At 42.7% G+C, this 24,023-nt stretch overlaps 1 protein-coding gene across 1 annotated transcript; it reads right to left on the bottom strand.

Moving 5' to 3' along the window:
* Nucleotides 1–14,254: 14,254 nt before the first annotated feature.
* On the bottom strand, nucleotides 14,255–22,661 carry LOC311008264 (annexin A2-like). Its single transcript, XM_084001769.1, has 13 exons — nucleotides 22,560–22,661; nucleotides 20,872–20,932; nucleotides 19,725–19,818; nucleotides 18,973–19,067; nucleotides 18,578–18,691; nucleotides 18,321–18,411; nucleotides 18,036–18,115; nucleotides 17,726–17,785; nucleotides 17,537–17,630; nucleotides 16,317–16,412; nucleotides 15,524–15,582; nucleotides 15,310–15,432; nucleotides 14,255–14,457 (listed from the first exon to the last, which is right to left on the bottom strand). The coding sequence occupies exons 2-13, from the start codon at nucleotides 20,920–20,922 to the stop codon at nucleotides 14,398–14,400; spliced, it is 1,017 nt and encodes a 338-aa protein (XP_083857895.1). The 5' UTR covers nucleotides 20,923–20,932; nucleotides 22,560–22,661; the 3' UTR covers nucleotides 14,255–14,397.
* Between the last annotated feature and the right edge of the window lie 1,362 nt (nucleotides 22,662–24,023).

The following is a 24,023-nucleotide window of genomic DNA, read 5'->3' as shown; positions in this document are numbered from 1 at the left end:
TTCAGCTGCCAGTGTTCTTTTTGGCTGCAAGATGTGACATTAATTCAAGTCCTCACATCAACAACACACACTCACTGGGAGTACAGGATGACATGTTCACCGTCAAAATAAAGGTGTGGAGGAAGCACAATCATATAAAGGCTTTTGTTACATTCTGTTAAAATGCAAATCTTTGTCTTTCATCCTCCATCAGACTGTACAACACATCTCGGTTATTAGGCAGGGAAAGGATGCTTGAGAACACGGTCAGTTTTAGCAATTTATTTATTAAGGTGCAGTCTCAGTTATTACCGGGGAAAACAGACTGACGCATGGTTTAATGTGTCATGCTGTTTTTTGTGTCTGCTGCTACTGGACATCAAACAATTATCCATTCTAATCTTGTTTTTATTGGTGGATAATCTCACTCTGTTTCATGACTTCACTCTATACCATTCTGTTTTGTTGTTGTAATTGATGGTATTGAATTCCTGCAGTAAACTCTAGCAAAATGTCAATAAAATAAATCTATAAATAACATCAGTCCTACAGTGCTGTGTGGAGCGAACCACAGAAACAAGAGGAATAAAAACTGAATGAACACAACGCTAACATTACTTTTCTCTAGTGGATCGACCATCATCTCTAAATTAAACCCAAACTGTTTGCAGTTCACCTGTAAAGTTTGAAGAAACAAAAAAAGTCTTCACATTAGTTCTTATCAGCCAACACATACACTGATACTGGTATGACTGAGAAAGACTCAGATCAGACGATTAATCAGCCGGACCTAAACTCACTGAGACGGTTTTTATATCTTCTCGAGGGAGCTTTAATTTGAAAATTCCATTCCTCAGTCTGAGTGTTTGAAGAGGTGTGAGGGAAGTTTACTGTGATAAATTATGTTTTATTTACATCTCTCTTGTCAAACAGAGCAAAATATAGAGCCATTAATCAGATAGTTAATGGAGTTTTTCCTATAAAGGTTTGGTTTAGGTTAAACGGCAGCTTCAGATTAACTTTACCTGAGAACCTCTTCATTAACAAACATGTTACAGTCACATTTTTCCATTTGAGAGGAAACAGTGTAACACAATCAGAGCATGTTGAGCTAATTAAACTGTTCTGTGTGCGGGTGACGAACAGTCTGTTTCCTGATCATTTCCTAAAAGTGACTCATAATAATTTCTGTGGGAGGAAAAACAATTAAAGCCGTTCAGATTTAAAACAGCCTCTCTGTTTCCATCAGGAGCTAAATGAATATTTGTGGATCCACAAAGTGAAGCTCCGGAGCGTCTCCGCCTCTCGCACTCCGTCCTCCATCCATCAGCTCAGCTAATTCACTCCACCCAGTATAAACCAGCGCCGCCTGAAAAACAGCCATAATTTTCTCTGTCCTTATGTATTTATCAAGATGAATAATCAAGATGAAGACGCCCCCCTCCACCCTCACCAACCCACCCAGGAGCTGAGAGTGGAGGATCCTTCACCGCAGATCACCCCCCCACATCAATATTCAGACGATCAGCAGCCCATGAGTAAACAGAAAGAAGCGCTGGCCTCGGCATATTTTAAAACGAAGCCGTTTTAGCGCGGCGGCTATTAACTGATCTGCCCGTTATTTATTTCCTTTCCTTGTTATTAACGCCGGACGTGATATTATTCTAATTATATCAGGCCCAATCAGCAGAGCGGCCGTCTCAGGCTCATTTCCATTAGCTTTGTCTTTCACACTGTGATACTAATTCAATGAGACATCAAACATTTAAATGGAGCTGAGATGCAGAGGTCAGGAGTTTTTTCTCTCTGCTCTGTTATTGCTTCACTGTAATTGTGTTTGTCCCCACTCACCCCCCACCAGATGACTAATTGTGCGGCGCTGCCCGTCCCATCAGACGAGCTGCACACTAATATGTTAGTTTGCTCTCTAATGCTAATATGTGTTTTGTTGTGGACGAGGCTGCGCTGGACTCACAACCTGCAACAGACCGATGTCTCTGTCACGCAAAAACGTCCACACAAACACTGAGGAGGTTTTTGAGAGAGAGACAGGTAAGATAGGTTGAGATGGTGGGAGGAAGACATTGGACAGAAAGAGGACAAGATGACGAGTCAACAACAGATAGAGAGGACCAGGTCTGGTCCACAGCATGAGAGGACAGTGAGACCATGTGAACACAGAGGGGACAACAATGGTGGCAGGTCAAGGAGACAGGTGGAGGGGGATAACAAGAGACAATGGGATGACAACAGAAGGAACATGACAGGAGGACGGTGATGATTATGAGACGAGATGAAGAGAAGGACATGAGATGTCGGAGGGACAGCTCTGTGAGAAGACATTAAAGGACAGGAAGGATGACAGTGAGAGATAAGAGAGACAACAGAGACAGCGCAAGTCAAAGGGAAGAGGACATGGGACAACACTCAGGACAAGATAAGGACAACATGAAGAGGATACAGGGGACAGGGTGGCATTAAACACAAGATCAGACACCAGGGAGGACAACTGGATATGGCACAAGGCGAAGGGAGGACAACATGGAATGGGACTCAGGACGAGATGGAACAACATGAAGGACACAAAAGAGCAAAGTGAGGCAATGAGTCAACATCAGACAGAAAGGACAACAAGATGAGGGGACAGTGGGACCATGTCATGAATAGGAATAAGGAGAGAAGCAGAGGACCGGGAGAACAACAAGATGGTGTTAGTTTTGTCTCCACCACTCAGATTACCAAAATAATCATTTAGCCTGTTAGCTAACTGACGTCCAAGGAGCGAGTGTTAGTGGAATCAAAAGCTGTTTTCCCACTAAAATTAGCGGGTCGACGTGGGTTTTTTAAACGCGGGTCGACCCGCTAACAATCAGCATTTGGCTCCTTTCCCATTGACCAAAATGAGCCGAGTCAGACCCCCCACTGGGGGATCAGGCAGAGCATAAACATAGCATTTGATCCCAGTCTCGAATGAGAGAAAAGCTTTGTTTTGGTACGTGATATGAGACGCGACCGGTGCGATGACGTGGCAGCACGTAACGCTCAGCGTCATCACGTAAATTAGCAGGTTGACCCGGGTCTGGCGTTCCCACTGCAAGCCAATTGGAGCTGAGCCGATTGAAGCCGATTTTAACCCGTGTCTCTTGCCGAGTCGTTTGACGCGGGTCGATGCGGCTCGGTGCGCCTTTCCCACTGCCACCAAAAGCCGATTGTTAGCGGGTTTAAACTGTTTTTTTGGCCAGTGGAAAAGGGGTAAAAGTGTCAAAACGACAAACACAAGGAAACAAATAGCTGTAATTGTGAGATGACTAGTAGCTAGCCAGAGGAGGAGGTGAGGAGATGATGGGATGGACAACAGCCTGACTTATCAACAGTGTTTCTTTTATGATTCACTTCAAACAACTCCATTGACATTAATTTACAAGACAGAGAAGAAAGCATGAAAAAAACATTAAATTTGATTTGAAGTCCTGATGTGCAACTATCGAATAACATGTAGCAGTCGCATTAGATGATGGATTTGTTTTAAAATAAACAAATCCATTATTGTTTAATTTGAAGGCCCTGACAAAATGTATGAATAAATATGAATGCAAACTTTTTTCTAATCCGCAAAAAGAAGTGTTTTCTCAAAGACAAATTTTTATTGGCCTCTCGGGGGCTTCCATAGTTTTATCTCATTTTAACCTCTGATGCAAAGATTTAGATTATTTCTAGTAGAAGTGGTGCTGAGCCGTGTGTGTGTGTGTGTGGGAGGAGTCTTGATAATAGTATTTAATTTATCACTCAGTGTGGTGGGCGACCTCTGGGCGTCCCGGTCCCTCCATCACCTCCTCAGCTGCTCCCTTTAATTGTTGGAGGTGAGAGAGTAAATGAAAATCAACTGGCCTCATAATGAATGGAGGCCATTACTCTGTTCACACACACACAGATACACACACTGAACAGTACAAAGGCCGGCTGAAGGTTTCCCAAAGAGGATTGGAGTCACAGACTTAAGTGCCTGTACAGATCCAGAACCAGGACAGGGTCAGGTCCACAGGTTCTGGATCAGACAGTTTGGCAAATTACCTGGATCGATCCATTGAGTTCACACACTCACTCACACACACACACACATAAAAATGTGTCCAGTCAGTCCACCTTGAGTTTGCACATGGACAAACCAGCTCTACTTGAAAAACATCTTGAACCTATCTACTGAGCTTGATGCAGGATTTAGAGCAGGTCATCATATTGGAAACCAGTGAGATTCATACTAAAGGCTCATTTATGCTCCACATACGGACAAAATTGTATGCGTCCGTTTCAAACGTTACCGTCACTGCCCACATACTTTGATGCGTCCTTTACGTTGGCATGGATGTTGACCAATACATCCACCAGGGGGCAGCTCAGAGTCAAAAGTTTATGACAACAAACATGGCGACTATGGAGGAGATCTTGATAATGTACTGTGTACATCATAAATAAAAGAAGAAAACGGACTCGTTGTAAGAGGCGGTGGTCGGTAAGCCCGTTAAATTCAACACGGCTGGAAGACGGAGAATTTTTTTCTCTCGTTCAGCCATCGTGTCTTCTTCTTCTGTCTCACACTGGATCTAGGCTACGTATCGGGTAGTGACAGCAACACCGCCCCCACGGTTTCCGGTGGTAGGCCTACTGCTCCGTTTGGTGCGTATCCGTAAGCTTTGTGGAAACGGACGAAATGAACGCAGAGTACGGACAAAAGGCTCCGTCCGTATCCGTATGCGTATTTAACGTTGAGCATAAATGGACCTTAAGATCTGTGACTAACACTGACGCCTGCAGCTCACAAAGTTACTACATGACTTCACCAAAGGACAATAAACTGATGAGAAACACTGCTCAACTCCTCAACCTGCCCTATCAGTTTTTTCTGGTGATCTTTCAGAACAGCCTTAATTCTATGTGACATAGAGTCCACAAAGTGCTGGAAACGTTCCTTGGTGGCTCTGGTCCAAACTGACATTGCTGCAGATTTGTCGGTGGCACATCCATGATGCTTATCTCCAAAATCGTTGTTGAGTCGAGGAAAGCGAATCTTCATGGATGGTAGGAACAACATAAGCATCTCTTTCAGTCAAACAAATATAATTACCACAGTTAAACCAGGGCTCTAGTGAACTGAGATTCATCCTCAAGGCTCTTCTTCTTCTATCCGAAATCAGAAACAGTAATCAGATTACTTTCAGCAGCCTGGACCAGGGCGGTGGAGGTCTGAGGCTCTGAGGAGGAGCAGTGAGCGTCTCCTCACAGGACAGTGTAATGAAAAGCCTGTGAGTGGCTCCACTAAAGAGTTCATTACAGCCCGTCATCAATCCTTCCTCCTCCTGAAGCTTTACATTCATCAGGAAAATTAAAAAAGTGTCATGTCTGCAGTGATTTGTATTCCTCCATCAAAACACACACGGGCCACACGCTGCCATTTGCATATTCTCAGGAGGTGATAATAAGTCATCGAGAGAGAGGAGCAGAGGAGGAGGAGGAGGTGGACACTCAGCAGGAAAAAGAGAAAGGAGCAGAGGAGGAGGAGGTGGAGGCTCAGGAGGAAAGAAGTTGAGGAGGAGGTGGAGGTTGAGCAGGAGCTCCTTGGTTGACACGTTGATCTTTCGGCTGATCATAAATCCCGCTGCTGAGCTGTGTGTGGTATGGGAGTGTGGTCACCTGGGGGTGGGGGTGGGGCTGTAGATGAGGGTTATTATGCTGATGATGTATGTGTGTGAGAGGAGGATCAGAGATGAGGTCACAGCTGACTGAGTCAATTTATACGACAGTTCTTTTAGAAGTTCATTGACAGAGTCTGATCCGCCCGGCGACAGACGACAGAGAGGTTCAGGGAGATTTAGGTGTTAAAAACATGAGAGACCACAGACACAATTTGTATCTGTATAGTCTTCTGGACACACACACTAGATGGTTGTCAGCTGTAAAAAAGAAAAAAAAAAAAGAAAATAGCAACATCCGGTTGTTGACACTTCCTGGTTGGCTCTGTTGGGGCTATTTCCATTTGAGGCAGGAGGCTCAAATTTGATTGTGAGCCTCATACAACATCATTGTATTGAGAAACAACACAGTTGAGCATTATGTGGTTCAATAATTGTCTCAAAACTCAAATCAGGCCACACCCACCCCAGTCAGGGGTTAAGAGGCGGAGTCAGACAATGCCAAGATGGCGACACAGCTTACTCTGAGCTTCAGAAACCTGTGGGCAGAGTCACAGAGGGGGCTTTCACACCTACCTCGTTTGGTCCGGACTTTCGGACTTTCCAGATAGTTCGGATCAAATTGACAGGTGTGAAAGCCCCCCCGGACCACGGTCTGGACTAAAGACCGAGTCTTTGGTCCAGCCTCAGGAGGTGGTCTCGGTCCGGACTATCCCGGACCAAGGTCCGCTGCTGCGTAGTGTGAAAGCATTTTTTTGGAAGGTTCGAACTATCAGACCAAATACAGGAAGTCACGTCAGATTCGCTCGTGCCGAAAAAAGTAAATAGACAGAAAAAAAGGAAAGAGGAGCCGCGGCAACCGGCGGCAACACTTGGGGAGAGGAGGAGATCATATTATATCCAGATTTGGTCAGAGGGATGGGTGTGTCAGTGTAGGCTACACTTGTAAACGTTTACATGGAATTAAACAGAGTGTTTAATATAAATCCCCAAACGATACATGCATTTTTTTATATAGCCTATTTTTTTTTATACATTGACCCGAATATAGCCTATATTTTTTCCGCCGAAAAAAGTCTGAAAAAGACGGATATTTATCAGCGGGTGACACCAAACAACGGCTGCCCCAGCAAGTCAGAGCTTTTATTTCTCTCACACTCACACACACAAGTGACCTGGTGAGATGCAGCCGCATCTGACAGGAGGATCGCGCGTGTGTGCGCATAGCGTGTGTGCGCATAGCGTGTGTGCGTGTGTGTGTGTGTGTTCCCCTCCACTACACAAAACAGCTGATCGCTGCCACTCTCATCAATGAGAGCATTTTCGCCGCGGCACAACCCTCTTTTTTTCTCTCCTTTCATCAGCTCTAAACTCACTCTTCTGCACCACGATTACAAACCACAGCGTGCTTTTCAGCAGTAGGCTATATTTTTCTTTTTTTACACATATTTTTATTTTATTTTTTTCAGAGCACTTTCTATGCGTTAACGTCAGACGCACGCTCATCCGTCATGACGTCGGTAGATCCTTTAATCCGCTGTCATAATAGCAGTGTGAAAGCGAACTTTACTGGACTATATGGAAACAATGTAACAAAACAAAAAAATTAAGTCCGGACCTTGGTCCGGACTATTAGGTGTGAAAGCGCCCAGAGAAAACGTCCATATGTTGAAGATGTTTGAAAGATCGAGGGGCAATCCTTTTTTGCCATCACTCATTTGATAAACACTTTAATACACTCTTCAATTGAATAATCAAATCAAAATACAACATAGAAAGTGAAATTTAGGTCACTATTTTAAAAAATCTTACTAACTAGCCTAGCAAGTTAGCCTCCTAATATAAATTTAGGACAAGTTAACAATTAGACTGCATCATTTTGTAAATACATTGGGTTTTCACAGCCTTCTTACATCCTTAAGAACGATCGAATCTGGGAAGCGCGGCCAATATTAATTGTCTTTGTGAATCTGTGACGAACTGTAACAGTAGTGAATCAGTGGCCACATTAATTTCATCATTGATTTGTATGCGTTTTTATTTGTGTGTGTGTGTGTGTCATCTCAAAACAGAATAAGACAGTGAAGCTGAGTGTGAGCGGAGTCTGGATTCGTCGGCCGAGCCGTTTGTTTTGAAGTGCTGAGCAGTAGCCGAAGGCGGGAGCACTGAAATCTTCTGCTTCCCTTCGTCGCCTTTAATTTTAATGATGCTCTTCCTCAAGCTTAAGTAAAGTCTTCCACAGTGGGCGCTGGAGCCAGAGAGGGTTTACAGCTCCTTTGAAATCAGATCTAAGTATATATTTAATTTTGCTGCTGATGGCTGCAGGCGTATGCAGACAGTCAGATTAATTGGCACAGCATTAGGAGCCTTTCTAATGCGACTGCACCTTCATTATGATCGGAGTGAAGCTGCCGACTGAGGGAAACTTCATCACCCCGTCACTTCGCTGCACTACTTTACCTGAAAGTTTCTTGACTTTCCCCCACTCGTCGTAACTCAGAGCGTCGTCGTCAGCAGAGCAGAGAACAATGATTCCCTCAGTAAACTTCCAGCGGATGGCTTTCCATCTAGAATGTAAATAAGTTGGTGTGAAATAAATAATGTGTACAAGTATATCTGATAAATGCAGCAGGGAGATTAGCATAGCTGCACTCACAGTTCGCTTGGTAATCAAACTTTGCTCTCTTTGCTCCCAAATATGTTCAATAAAAGATTCCACAAAGGGAACATGTGTTTGGCTGTTTGCCTCTCCTGCTTCATCTTTGTATGTTAATGGGGAGAAAAGTACACTTTACAAAGGTTTGTCGTTTTCCGGCAGCGCTCAGTGACATCTCTGGGACGTGCTCAGCCGGATCCTGTTTCAGCAGCAGCAGCAGCAGCAGCAGGGACGACGCAGGGCGGAAGGAGATGAAATATTTATGCTAATTGTTGCAAAACTTCCCACAAAAGACGACACAAGGCGTGTGATGAGGAGCTGTCAGGCAGCGCTGTCATTATGACAAGCCTGAAACCCATGGAGGAGCAGAAATCAAAGGCTCGTGCACACAGCGCTCGGGTCCCGGACGGGGCGCGCAGAAGGTCGGAGCCCCTTTAAAAATATTTCTAATGAAGGGCTGGCATCAGGAGCCCGTCAGGGAGCATTAGCAGAGACGGGCGTCAGCGCTGACGGAGCCGCGGGCTGACGCTGCTCTACCTGACTCCTCAATCTCTCTCAGCGTCTGTCGGCAGCTCCGTCAAGAAGCCAAGACCCGACATGAAAGTCAGGATGCAGGCCTGATAAACTTTGCATATTCCCCAAGAACAAGAGCAGGAGAAGAAGAAATGGCAAGATTAAACATGTGCGACTCAGTAGGCGGGCATAAATAAAAATTTTAAAGTTGCAGAGCCGGGTTTCATTTGCATTTGGCTTTGCAGAGCAGAATCACAGAGAACAAGCAGCCGCCTGAAAATCCAGTCTTTGTTTTGACTCACAAACACACAAGTGTTTTTGGCCGCGGCCGCATCTTTGTGCGAGTAATGATGATTCAACAAGCTGCGACTTTCATGGATCCTCTTCATCAGGAAATATTTGTCGTGTTCTCTGCCGGTGTCAGTTTTTAGGTCTCTCTCCTCAGTGCAATGAGCGGAGCCTTAATCTGCGTTTAGCCGGAGGAGGAGCCCCACCACCATCACCACCACCGCCACCCCCCTGGGCGTCGCTTTGATCAAAGGCCCGATGGAGACGCCTCCTCCGGGGGCCAGAAGAGAAAGGCGCTTGATCTCTGCGCTTAATTAGCGGCCCGCTTCTTAATTGTTCACTTTGCAGAATGGGGGGGTGGATTGTGTGTGTGTGTGGGGGGGGTACAGCTAAACATGTGGCAGCCGGGTGCCCTCATCAGAATTCATGACTTGAAGCCTCGATTAGAGCTGAAGACACTGAGCGATTTCACTGAATCTGTTGTGAATTATTGTCATCTTTTAATCTAATTAAATTTCCTGGAAAATGATTTGTTTTTCAGTGTTAGATTTTATCTGAGCCCTGATGATGATTCCAACTCTGACCTCTGACCTGATTGGTTGCAGGTGACAGTGACGTCACCGCCATCGGCCAAACGAGTGAGAACAGAGCTCCGCAGCTCGTCGCCATTAAAACCAAACCTGAGGCGGAGACAGAGTGAGAGTGTGGTAACCAGGGAGGGAGAGAGAGAGGTTGTCTGAGGTTGGGGGCATGAGACACCCATCATCCCCTCCGGGGGTTCTCCACGAGTGGGGCTGCTAGACAAGATTCATGATGATTATTATAGAAACAGAGAAACTGTTTTTTTTTCTTTCTTGTTTTTAACAGATCAGCCATGAAGCTGAAACAGGAAGTTCAAATATCAGAGTCCAATTGATTGATGATAGTGATGATTTTGATGGTTTACGAGAGGAAGATATGAATTTCATTTCAAAACTGGTTTGAAGAACTTGATTAAGCTTCTTCACTGTTACTGCATCAAAGTCCTGACGGGCCCCGGGGGCCCTTGAGGCCCCAGCAACACAGCACACAGCAGTTTCTTCATTTTCTCTAATGCTGAAATGATTAGTTTATTAATTGATTAGTAGATGTGACAAAAAAAAGTCTGCAGCTTATTTTTCAGGCATGTTTTCTACAGGTCACTTTGATTATCCATCTGTTTAGAGCCGTTGTTCCCAACCTTTTCTGGCTCATGACCCCATTTTGACATCACAAATTTCTGGCGACCCCGTCAATCAAGATGCGCCAGCTCAGATATTTTTAGATGCTGCATTTTATTTGAACTTGATTTAAATTCGAGAAAGTTAAAGTACAGAATACAGTTGTTTAGGATTGTGTGTGGTGTTTTAAATCATATTTTTAAAAAGAATAATAATTAGTTTTAAAAATATTTTTATCAGTAATTTTTTAAAAATCAATTTCTCAACATTTCAGGCGACCCAATTTGAATTCCGGGCAACCCCACATGGGGTCCCGACCCCAAGGTTGAAAAACACTGGTTTAGAGCCATAAAGAGCTAAAGTCTCTGTGACTGTCGAGATGCTGTAGATTTGATCTTCAGTCCATAAATAGTGAGTGAATTATATTTGTCTTCACTTGTTCCACGTTAATGTGTCACCTGTTAAGTCTGATGATGTATTAATATTAACAAACTAAACTAAAAGCTGTTTCAATAATGTTGATGCCTTTTCCTTTTTTAGCTGCGTCATAATTAAATTATAATATCAAGAGGAGTCGAAATCAGTTTTCCCCGTTATTTATTTTTTGCAAAAATCACGAAATATTTTTTTAGTCAATCAATAAGAACATGAATAAAGTGTATTTATATCTCTGTCCATTGTCTTTAGTCTCAACTGACTAGTTTTAACTGATTAACATAATATTTTATTCTAAATGATTTTGTGTATAAGTGTGTGAAGTGATTAGTTGGTCTGTTTAGGTTTAATCTCTTAGCAGCACAGACTCACCTGCCGTCAGCAAATTTACTTATTATTATTATTTACTTATTAAAATATTTCAACTTTTGTGATTTCGGGTGGATTAATATTGAACTCAGACCCGTGTTCTTCCTCCTCGATTCACTGTCACAGTCATCACATGATCATGTGTTTTTCAGAGGGTGGAGGTTGGCGTCTGTAATTATCTCGTTGGTTTGACATTTGGTTCATGTTGGAGTGGATGTCGTGGTGATTTCTGCTTTGCCTAAAGGTCTGCGGGGAAGGGAGAGAGGATGAGGGGGGAGAGAGGGAGTGGTGGGGATGGGATTATGGGAGCATGGCAATTGAGGATTAGCTCTGCTTTAAACAAATAACACTCATACAGGTCAGAAGGTCAACATCCAGAGAGAGAGAGAGAGCAGCTGACTTCATTATGTATTTGTCTCTATCTATAACAGAAGGAAAAACTGTTCTGCCTGGTGACATTCATTCCTGCTCTCCAGAGGCTGAACTGTCAGATCTTACTGACTAGATGATCTCTGATGAACTCTTTTCTACTTTCACCCGGTGACAATAAGAAGAATCATCAGGCGTTGATCGTTCAGTCCAACACACACAGGACTTCTGATTTAGCTTCTTGTCGGAAAAGGAGCTGAGGATGTGCCATCCCAGCATGCTTTGCGTCGTCGTCGTCTTTACAATGGTCAGGGGAACCTGTGGTTGTAAATCTTCTTCTTTTTTGTGTCTTTGCTGCATCTTTAATCTTTTATTGGTGATAAAACATAAACAGGCTGATGCTCTCATCAAAGTTGCGACTCAACCATCATAAACCAGAGGAGAGGAGGCTGCACTCAGAGACACAAAGAGCTGATGTTTGTTTAGTTGGTTGTTTTACAGTATGTTGTGTTTGTCACTACACACTTATAGGAAGGAAGACAAGGTGGAGAACTAAGGTTTCTGATCAGTAAACCAATCACAGCTTTATTCTTCCAAAATAAATTATGGTTGATTTTATCATCAGCCATCAGCGAAAAAGTTGTATGTCCAGTTCCTTTGATCATTTTTTTTTTTGTTTGATTGTTTGTTTGGTTGCGTTATAAAAGCATCAAAAGGTGGAAAGTGCATTTTTTACAATCAGATTCTCAGTTGGCAGCAGCAGGCGGGCGGGGCTTGGACACTGTTTTGGATGTGAGGGGTTTACCTGAGTGCATAGACTGATCACATGACCAGATGTCAGACAAGTGACAGCAATCAAAAAAGTGGAGCATCCATTCAGTGGTCAAGCTAAGCTAAGAGCCTGGGCTATGAAGATGTAGCTGAGCTAACAGGCTAGGCTATCGATGTGTAGCTAAACTAACTTACAGTTTCCCCAGGTGTAACAGACCGACCCAATCTTTATCCTCACTAACATTACAACACTCTCATCTCCATCTCATCATCTTTGTTTTCAGAGTGCAGCTTCACACCCTGAGTCCTCGCCCTCCTCTCCAGGCTGATCACCTCCACCTCCACCTTTACCTCCATCTACTGGTCAGTGTCTGTTCACAGCAGCAGCTGTCTTTGATTTCAGTCACAGCACAAACTGTCTCTTCTATTCCATTAATACTAATGAGCTCGTTTTGCTGGAGGTAAAATCAGCATCTTTAATTAAAAAATTAGCAGCAAACAAACAATAAAAAACCTACGAATGATTAAAGGAAAAACAACCTGCAGCAGTGAAGGAATCTTTTTATCTGAATCCTCTGGATTTAATTATCAAACATGAATTAATGTGAGATTACACAAACACACAGCACAAATATGTGTGTATGTGGGTCTACAGGGGCATCATTAATAACCAATATTTTCACATCAAATAACAACTTTGATCCAACAAACACTGAGTCGTCCTCGGGAGAGAGAGGCGCAGCTTCTTCATTTCATCAGCACTTTTCCCAACAGATGTCAGACACAGAATTTCTTGGAAAATAAATAATGGCAGAAACTGTAGTTTCTCCTCCTTCAAATAAACTGATCCGCTGCCTTAAAAGCACAGTGGACAGAGAGTTGGGCCATCGGTCTTCCTCATCCTGACTTCAGGCTTTGAAAGTCCAAAATATTATTGTGGTTTTATTCACCTTGAATGTGGAAAAAAATATGATTACAGACAGATTGTTTAAACATGTAAAAAAAAATTAAATTAAATTAAATATATATATTGATTGGTCAGATATTTTACATTGATGTTCAGGGAAGCGAGGGAACCAAATAAAAAATTAAACATGTTCTTGTAGGAAATTGTTACAAAAATCTGCAAAAGGAAGAAATTAACTTGTTTTGGATGAGTATCACAGCTCTGAAGCAAATAACAAAGGAAAAAAAGTAGAAGACGGTAACTTCAAACTGTGTGGTTGACTATTTATACGATAAAAGTCAATGAAAGCTGTTCAGTTTTATGTTTTCTTTGCACACATGCATGTGAAGGGTCTATGCTGTGTGTATAGATAGGCTACTGTATGCATGTTTGTCTTAATATAATGACAGTACAGACATAAATGGTGTGAAGAACACATCATGAGCATCATCATGTTTGTGCTGTGATCACCAGATTTGTTTCTGTTGATTTTAATCTTTTCTGCCTTTTTTTTTTTTTTTCTCGCCTTGTTGTGTTAATATAAGATATAAGAGGGTATCAGGATTATTTCTGAGAAATTTGCTGAACATCATAAAGGAGGAAACTGTGAGACTCAATGGCCCTGAGGGCTCGACTAACTGCCACTTAAGAAAACACATGCAGAGACACAACGAGCTACAAATTCAGAAAACAACAACACAGGCCACATTGCAAAAACTCACAGGGACACAAAAAAGGCCAGTTGTGAAGACAGCTACCTGTTAGTGGCTGGTAGTGTGCGTGTGCATGTGCATGCGTGTGTATATGAGACACAAAGTCCTAAAATGAGACTCGGGGATTGATTGTTTCATCATGATCACTAACAGTCATAGGTTTAAAGTGAATTTATGATGTGTTCACCTTACTGCAAAGAAATCCCTACAACGGACATTTAAAGAAAATGTAGATTTTATTTTCTGTGTTTTTCTGTGTGTGTGTTTCCCTCTAGTGGCAGCTCCACCAAACAACAAACATATTAAGGTAAAACGTTTTTATTTCTCACACAGAAGCTGCTCAGATAGAGGGAGGTGATATGTTTCACATGAAAACAACAACGGGCTCTAACAATGTAAGACAATCTGCAGTTAGTTGACATCTCAAACCCAGTCGCCCTCTGGGAAACCGAGTCCACACAGAGCTGAGGTCTTAGTCGTCTCCTCCACACAGACTGAGTAGAGCTTTCTGGTAGTCGCCTTTAGTGTGCTCCTGTAAACACACAATCAGTAACAACAATTACAACTTCCTGTAGGTCCAGTGTCACAGTAAAAGTACTTCCCATAATTACAGTATCCAGTTTCCTGTGATTCACAAATATAAAGTCCTATTATGTTTTAACCTAAATTTTGATTGTGGTCTCAGTTGGAGAATTTGATTACATCTCAATGATTTAAAAATATTTTTTTTTATTTAGGTTTGTTTTATTTGAAACTGTCACTGAAATAGCTGATCACAAATAACTTCTCTGTGCTGTGTTCACTGGCCTGTTCCTGTGTGAGACATGACGGCACCTGTTCTGTCAAAGAGAGGCAGCTACCACAATCATTCCTTATTCATTCAAACACCCTTAAAAACAGGGGTTCACAAAGTGCTTTGACATAAAAGCACAACTAAAAGATCAGAGGAGGTGAATAAAACAGTGCCATGAAAGAAGACAAAAAGCAATAAAATCAAATAGAAACCAATAAAAACAAAATAAAATGACATAAAACCACAACAAATATTAAAAGCGAATGTAATGGAACTATAACAGAGGAATAAGAAAAGATACAATAGATAAAGAATAAAAGACGATAGAAAAGCCAAAAGGATACAACATCACATAAAAGCAAGTCTGTAAAAGAGGGTTTTTAAGAAGATTTTAGATTTAGGCCTTTACTCTGGAACGACAGGTCTCCACCTGCAGATCTAAGGCTGAAGCAGCTCATAAAACATCAGCACTTTTGATTTGTACCTTGGAGTCAGACCAATGTGGACTTTAACAGTGATCAGTAAAATTTTAAAATCTATTGTAAAGCTAAGAGGAAGGTCGTCTTATTTTGTAGGGCTGCATGTACTCACAGCGATAGTCTGGAACAGCGACCGCTTGTGCTGCTTCTTGAACTCTGTCCTGATCTTCATCAAGTCGACCTCACAGCGAGACACCATGATCCTGGTCAGTACCTTCTCCTTCGCCCCTTTACTCTGCACAGAGAAACATGGAGGATGTGTCAGTGAGTGATAGTCACACGTTCACCTGCTGAGAGTGAGTTTATCAGTGCCGATGGAAAAATACCTTCATGGCATCACTGAGTCTGTTGGCGAAGTACAGCTGCCTGTTTTCAAAGCACTCCACTGTGGACAGAGGACAGTGATTCTGATCAACCACAGAACTGGAAACACTGGGAAAATATGAACGATGTGAAGGAACTGAACATCAACATCTCAGGACTTCACTGTGTTCAGACCTGGACCGAGAACCAGAGTCCTCCTGACAACTGAACATTACAACACTGGTTGGTTTGCACCAACAAGGTTTGATTTAGTAAAACTAGGTTTAAAATGAGTTATTCCAGGTTTAAATTAAGCCAAGCTCTGTTGCACCATTTCAAATTAAACTCGGTTAGGAGAAGACAAGTTAATTTATTCAAAACTAATTTAAACTGAGTTTAATAAATGTGTGTATTAAAATTAAATAAATGTCTTGATAAATATAGACATAATCTGCTGGCTTTCTAAATCAAATGTTGTATTACAAGCTAGCTTTGCTAACTTAGTGAAGTTGGTGCTTCTGTGGTGTAGCTGGGTTTCTGTCTCTCAGCCCTGTCTCCTGTTCAGCTCCATTCAAAAACAGTGGGTGAAGTCTGTCTCTCAGTTTTCTCTGAGAAACTCCATTTTGTCAAATCCAGCCATTGTAAAAGTTAAACCTCCTCAGCTGGAGGCCTAAAGTTGACCAGAGATCACAGGTTAAACTGGAGTTTAAAGGTTTTTCTTCCTTTTAATTCCATTGGTGCCAGAGAAACCTTGTTAGTGTCATCCAGCATTTGAGCAGTGAGTCCGAGCTGTAATGAGGAGTTGGTTGGACGTACCCAGGGTGAGGAAGGACTTCTCCAGATCTCCCTTCACCTCCTTCCTTATGCTCTCCTTCATGTCGTAGGGGCTGTAGCTCTTATACCTGTCAAAGACTGAGACACAAACAGGACCATGAGTCAGACAACAGAGACGCTGCCATTTCTCCTCTTCACCAAACACAGTTAAAGCTCTCCTATGGCAGCATCTAGTGGTTGTGTAAGGTACTATATCATAACACAGCTCTGATTCCAACACTCTGATTTACATATGGACCAGTTCAGTTAATATTTACAGAGGAGACTCTGGTTTGGACCTCAAGTTTAAACCTTCCAAAATATTACTGTGTTTTATTGAACTGTTTATTTGGCCTACAGGGAAGTTCTAATCTATAACCTTTCCACAATGTCTAAAACTGAACAGACTATTTAGTGTAGTTGTGCTCTTATGTTATCCCAAATGCTTACAATATTTTGTTAATCCAGAGAAATCCCTTATTTTTTTCCTTTGTGTCACATATTGGTGTCACCACTTGACAGGAGAACCCTGACCTCTCACTAAAAACACTGAATGATGTGTCAAATAGTTAAAGCAGAAGTGAGTGATCCGGTCGTTTTCGCTAATGCTGCGTTCCAGGCAGGCTTTTGAAATCGTAAATTACAGCTTCAAGTCACAACTTACGACTTTGTAGCGTTCCAGGCAACCCACTCGTGTTTTTCCGACCTGTTTTACCGGTGAAAGTCACTATAACGGCCACTCGTAACTTCCGACCGGTGAACTCGTACCAGATCGAACTGGTACGACTTCAAAGGTCGGAAAAACACGAGTTTCCTTGAACGCACCATAACAGTCCTCGTCCCTACGTCACCACATTCACGGCGTTCCTTGGCTGCACACACAGCCCTGCATGCCGTTCTCTCTCCTCATTGGATAAAAACTGTAGGATGCGATAAATGTTTTCTCTTCGGCTCAGAGCAGAGCAGAGGGACTGAGAGACCCGTGTTTCAGTCCAAACACTCTATGTAAGTGATTGCTGTCGGAAGATATAACTATTTAAGACTTATATTAACACAAATATATCACTCACTTCTGCTTTAAACTTAGTGACCATTGATATTCAATATGAAAAAAAACTTTGGTGCTATATGTAAAAAAAAAAATGTTGTATTTCAAAATAGAAGATTGCCAATGATCTACAAAAAATATCAAAATTGTTCATAGGTAAACAGGTGTAGTTTACCTCTCTGCAGGTGGGGGACGCTCCTCTGAGACATGATGGTGATCCAGGTCATAACGTCGGTTCCCTTCCTCTTCACTCCAGCTTCATACAGAGACTGAGACCAGGACAGAGGAGACATGAGACACCGTCTCCAAACAAACAGACAAACACATCTTTTTCTTGTTTAGAAACAAGACCACTGTGACTCACCCTGGCATCTGCGTCAATCATTTCGTAGTCGACCACGTTGGAGGGATCGTCTCTCTTCGTCTGTGGATCAACAAGGTCACTGAGGTCAGTGGAAGAACCATGGTCTTTAACAGTTTATCCTCATGATCAAATCAGTGTTTTCTTGTTCAAAAATAAAAACATCTAACAAATTCTGCAGGTATGAAAAAACACTAGGATTAACAGTTAAACTGTTAAAGATGAAGAGGAGAATCAGTTTCTAATTTGTTTCTCATGTTCGGTTTGAATCTGTCATGACTTTCTCAATAAAAGCCCAGTGTCTTGGATCTACCTCAACCAGAGCCAGCAGCAGTTTGGCGAAGTTTCCTGATGTGTCTCCTGCGACATCTTTCTCCAGATCCTTCTTAAACACTGTAACACAAAGCAGAAGTTAAGTTAATAAAGTGAAGCTATGACAAACAACAATTTGCTGCTTGTTGCCACGCAGCTCTTCTGCCCCCACAAACAAAACCAGATCATAGCTGGATCTGGATCTGGATCTGAACCTGTTTCTCTTTGATTAATAAGGATCAGATTCATTATATGAGCTGTGTTTGTTGTCACAAAAGCTTCTTACTGTCTTTGTAAACCCTCTTGATCTCCATCAGCTCCTCGTTGCTCCTGGAGCAGACGATCTCAATGAGAGTCTCCTCGTCAGTCCCCAGACCCTGCACACAGACACACCACAGGTAAGACAACAGGTAAAACTCCTCAATGTTCATAACAGTGCTGCTTAACATCAGATAGATGAACCTCCAGTCTAAAACATGTGGCAGTGCTCATGTACTGTAGAGCGCCACCTCCAGACATATTAAGTTAAGGGTGACCTCTGACCTTCATGGAGGCCTTCAGTTCGGAGGCGTCGTACTGGACGGTGCTCTTCATCAGGCCCAGCATCAGAGCCTCCAGAGAGCCAGACAGCGCACCCTTCAGAGCCATCATCAGATCCTGAAAACATACACACACAGATATGAAATTTGAATTTACATATTTGTTTATGTATGTATTTTTATTCATTCATTTCAAACTAACAACCAGCTTGAAGCAATTATTTGCTAGAGAGCAAGGTACTGTTTGGTTTAGAGGTTTAAAGACGAGCATCAAATATAGATCATTTTGAAAATATAACTTCTCTCCGACTTTTACAAATATTTTTACAATCTTTATGTAGCCTCAATGTGGCAGTATCTGAATAATGTACTAAACACATCTCTATTCTGCTGTCCAACCTTCTTGGCAATGCGCTCATACTCGAAGGCGATCTCCCGCCGCTGCTCATAGCTGCGTCTGGTTAGGATGTCGGTGATGGTCTGTTCATCCACTCCTGCAGGAAACAGAGTCATGCTTCAGAGGTCAGAGTTCATCTCAAAGGGTTGATACTTCATAATGTTGCTTGTCTGTTTTCATTAGTGTCGGACAGTAGTATGATAACTTTAGCTAACCTGATGCCTGTCAGTTACCTCACTGTCAGCTCGCTGGCTAACCGGGCTAATGGTTGTGATTACTTGTTAGATTACTTTATTCAGTTCAAGAAAGGAGGAAACTGTTGTTGACAAAGCTTTAGTTTTGGTCTGAGATGCTGACAGTTAGCTGGTGCAGTACAACTGAATCAGCAGAGATTTTCAGTGCTGTTCATCTTGTAGACTTTCCTAAGCCCTTAAACATTGCTCTTTTGGTCCTAGTAGTGAGTAAAGCTGCCTCATTGTTTCCAGAGACTAAATGTTCTCAGTTCTTCAAGGTACATTATGAACCAGTGAAAAGGTTCAACTGTGTTTCATCAGTTTCATATCTAGAGATGGAAACTCTGACGTCCTGCTTCTCCCACTGCTCTCACAGGAGGCTGAGTCAGTTCAACTGGAAACCTGCAGCTCTGCATTCAGACACAGAGGAGCTGTACGATCTGCTTCACAGGTTCAATTCCCTCACACTTGTGGTTTGTTGCACTTGAGGGGGGAGCAGTGGTGTTACTGGACTGTCTCACCTTTGGTTTTGATGGCTGTCTCGATCCTGGCGGCATCTTTGGCCGGGTCAAAGTCTTGTATGGGCACCACAGTGGGGAATTTAGGTTCCTTTTCCTATAGACAGAGACACATGTTAGAGACAGTGTGCTGAGATATGTGGAAACACCTTAGACACCTGGATACACAGGGACTGATGGAGAGACGTGACCTGAGTCTCTTCATGAGTTCACACTGTATCTGAGTGAATCATTGATCAGGCTCATTTCTAGATCAGCTCTGGGTGGAGAACAGACCACGCCCCCCTCACCTGTTTTATGAGGGTGTAAAACAGCACAGAGCTGCAGGTAGTTAAGATATGAGAGTATGTGTGTGTGGTCTGATAATCTGAGGGAGATTAACAAGAGAACAGGCAAACAGGATGTGAGAGGCAGAGGTGAAATACTCATCTGTCACCACCTGACGTCCTGCACTGATTTATTGATTTGTTCCTTCTGATGGATTCAAGTTTGAGGAGCAGTTGAACCTGCTGACGATTAGTTGCTTTATAATAACTATACACTAGCATTAGCTAACATTATTAAATACTTCAATAATTCTTAATTCATAAAGAATTCTCCTACAGTAATACTAATTAGTCAGTGATTTATAAACATAAATGTTTAATCCTGGATTAATAAAAATAATAATTGTATTTTCTGCTTCAGTAGGATGACTTTGTAGCTACCTGAATTAATTATGAATTTCCTTATTAATAAGTGTTTATAAAACATAATTTATTAATAAAAATCAATATACTGGAACTGTTAGCTTATCAACCACTGACATATTGTAAATATTTGGTTTATTAACAATGAATAATGTGTAGTTCAGTGTTCCATTTTACAAATCCATCGATCTGATTAGGGCTGATATCTGGACTGTGTGAGCCTGCTGACGCTTCTCTGACCGCTCCCTCAGCACAACCACCCACCTATTGATTATTACCAGTATTAGGTCACACAGGAGCATTTATTTTGTCCACTGACCTCAGGTGCTGATCACAACCTGTGCTCAGGTGTGCAGCCTCTAACCTGAGCTATGACGGTGTAGAGTGCAGCAGTGCAAGTGCAGATGTGTCTGTTGTGAGATTAAATCCTGTTTCCTGAGTTTCAGGTGCATATGACTCACCCCTCCATACGACAGGGTCAACTGACCCAGAAACTCAGACACCAGCGCCATAACGACAGACCTGCAGAGTGATGAAACAAGGGAGCGTGATTAGATGACTGACGATTGACGATCGATGAGTGGATGAGCAGATGGATGACAGCAGGACGTCTCCCAGGTGACATTCTTGATTCCTGTGTGTCTGATGCTCTCGTTCCTGTTACATCTGTATTAGCTGCTGCCCTGTGGACCTGACCTTTGACCCTTGACTCTCCTTCACTTCAGCAGATCAGTGTGTGGTGATAGCAGAAGAGGCAGGTGTGACATCCTGATGTTTCCAGATGTTTAAAAGTTTCCTCTCCACTACAGTTTGAAGACGACGCAACCGCCTGATTCACCACAAAGCCACAGGTCAGTTTAAATCAGTGACTCTCACTACACCTCACATCTAATTACCCCTCCTCCTCCCCCTCCTCCCCCTCCTCCTCCTCCTCCTCCTCCTCCTCCTCCTCCTCCTCCTCCTCCTCCTCCTCCTCCTCCTCCTCCTCCTCCTCCTCTTCCTGCCCGCTGCTGTGGCTGTAAACACCTCAGTGAGAGCTCAGAGGTGGGTTTGGTTTATTGACTAGTGCATGCCACAGGGTGTGTCTGCAGATAAGAGAAATAGATCTGGGTCCAAATACATCTGAAGAAATGTTGAGCCTGTTGCATAACACATAGGTACACACACACACACACACTGTCTCCCTCCACTGAAGAGTGGAGTCTCTTCGACCCTCGGCCCTCTTACTAAACGTTAACAGGAAGAGTGTGAGGGTCAGTGTTTTGTTGCCTGGCAACAGGCGTTACAAACAGGCCCGAGTCCAACAGACAGACCCACAGCTGCTAAGATTTAAAGGGGAAAATCACCATTAACATATTCTCCTACGTCCTACTGCAAGGTAAAAGTGCTTACTGTACAATGTTACAAGTACTTTTTTTAGTGGCGCAGTGTAGCTCAGTGGGTTGAGCAGGCGTCCGACTACAGCCCTCGCTGCATGTCATTCCCCCTCTCTCTGCCTCCCCGTTTCCTGTCTCTCTCAACTGTCCTGTTGATCAAAGGCAAAAAGCTCCAAAAAATACTTTTAAAAAAGTACTTTCTGTGGGTGGTGTCACAGTAAAAGTACGTGCACAGTAAACCTTTACCTTAGCCTGAACTAACGTGTGTGATGACTGACAGCGTGGATGTGTTGGTTCAGTTGAAATGATCCGACATTTAAACACCAGTAGAAACTAGTCAGTGTTTTATCACACTGTCAAACCAACTGGACAATAAAGTTACAATAGAGCCTTCAAAATAAAAGCCTTCAGTTAGCATTGAGTGTTTTATCCTCACGCTTGCTACTTTGTAAGTGGATTTGGTTTGTTGTACCTGATGCCAAGTGTCCCAGAAGAACCCTGCGCCCCCTCCTCAGTTAATGACATGAACATGCGGATAATGACAGATAGCAGAGAGCAGCAGTGTGGTGTCCCCTCGAGAGACTTTGGTCTGAACTTCTAACAGAGTCCACACAGACTCACTGAGACTGAGCGACTTAGTTGTTACAGATGTTTCCACTGGTGTTTCCACAGTTGAAGACACAAAACTCTTTAATACTCTGAGTTATGATTCACAGACTGAGCACGGTTGCTGAGTTTTTCCACTAAAGTGAAACTGAGTGTGAGTTTCTTACCTTCAGAGAAGCAGCAGAGGCAGCGAGCAGCAACAGCTCCGTTATGATCAGAACCAGCAGGGTGTGGTGTTTAAATACCAGCTGACTTACACACACGCTCACTCACTCACTCACTCACACACACTCTCTCTCTCTCTCTCTGCCCAATCACACTGCCTAGTGACTCAGTGGACGAGACTTTTACACATTGCATCAAGCACATGGGCAGAAATTCCTCACTGAGACTCAGAGCCTCGCCTGAAACAGTCTAATGAACATCACAGTATAAACGTACTCTATGTTTCCATAGTAACACGACAATCGATGCTTCACGTTATAGCAACATCCCGACTAGAAGACCAAATTTACTACATATGCAACATACAAACTGTAACAGCACATATTAGTTTATGATTTAACAGAACCACATACCTGATCCTGTGTTCATGTGAGAAAACTGGTTCATAGTCGACACAGGAAGTCATGTGACCTCCACGTCGAAATAGACGCATCCAACATCATGCTAACATTGATATAATAATAATATAATATAAACCAAAGCACTGGACAAATGGACATGATCTGACCTGATGATGTCGCTAGATGAAGTCGGACAGTCATCCCAGAGTTCGGGACTGAGGTCACATGACTTTACTCAAGTCAGACTTAAGTCACTGTGTGGAAAGACTCAACTTTGATTTGATGGCTTGAGATATATTTGCATTTTTTCCAGACATTTAAAAGTTAGATTCTGTTGTTAAAACATGTTGAGATGATTGTTAGTGCAGTGCTAATGAACCAGCTGTCAGGGGGCATAGCCAAAAGTCCAAAAACACTAGATCGTTTTCACAGGACGAAAGAAAACACATGGTGAGACATACAGTGATAATAATAACTCATGAGATCTACACTCCACTGATGACAAACAGTCCTACACAATACAAATCTTAGACATTAAAGACATTAAAGATTAAAACCTCTGGCCCCACCCCCAAATCTGCAACAAGTCCGGTGCCAAACAGTTCAGTTCAAGTTGGTTGACACACTGATGATAATGACACTAATAATTACAATTGTAGCACTGAGTGGTTCATAGAAATCAGTCAGATTCATTGAACATTAACAATGTTCAATCCACCTCCCTGCGTACATGAGGTCACTTCCTGCCATAATCCACTTGTGGTTTACTCACCTGGGACTGGCCCACAAACCCCCCTACCTCGCCTCACCACACCCTTCCACCACACCCACTTTATCACCGACTGGCTGGATAAAAATTAGCAGAGATCACCACCCACTGAGGGTCCGTTTACTGTTATCCAACATTCACACAAGCACGCACACACACACCAAGGTCACGGTGTGCGTTCACCTATCTTTATCTTTATTGATTTACACATATTTACAGGGTCACATCACACTAATCCTTTGAAAAATGATTAAAAACTGAAGAAGGGGAGGAAAAAAGATTAAAGCTAGAAATAG

Source organism: Trachurus trachurus (assembly GCF_905171665.1).
Source record: "Trachurus trachurus genome assembly, chromosome: 3".
In the NCBI taxonomy this organism is placed as follows: domain Eukaryota; kingdom Metazoa; phylum Chordata; class Actinopteri; order Carangiformes; family Carangidae; genus Trachurus; species Trachurus trachurus.
The sequence above is the reverse complement of the archived record's forward strand: the minus strand, read 5'-3'. Positions and strand labels throughout refer to the sequence as shown.

Coding starts and splice junctions, on each gene's coding strand:
- LOC311008264 (XM_084001769.1), bottom strand. CDS start 20,922: ATGGCGCTGGTGTCTGAGTTTCTGGGTCAGTTGACCCTGTCGTATGGA. Junction 17,786..18,035: donor TGCTGCTGGCTCTGGTTGAG/GTAGATCCAAGA, acceptor GTTGATCCACAG/ACGAAGAGAGACGATCCCTC. Junction 15,583..16,316: donor GAAGTCCTTCCTCACCCTGG/GTACGTCCAACC, acceptor CTCTGTCCACAG/TGGAGTGCTTTGAAAACAGG.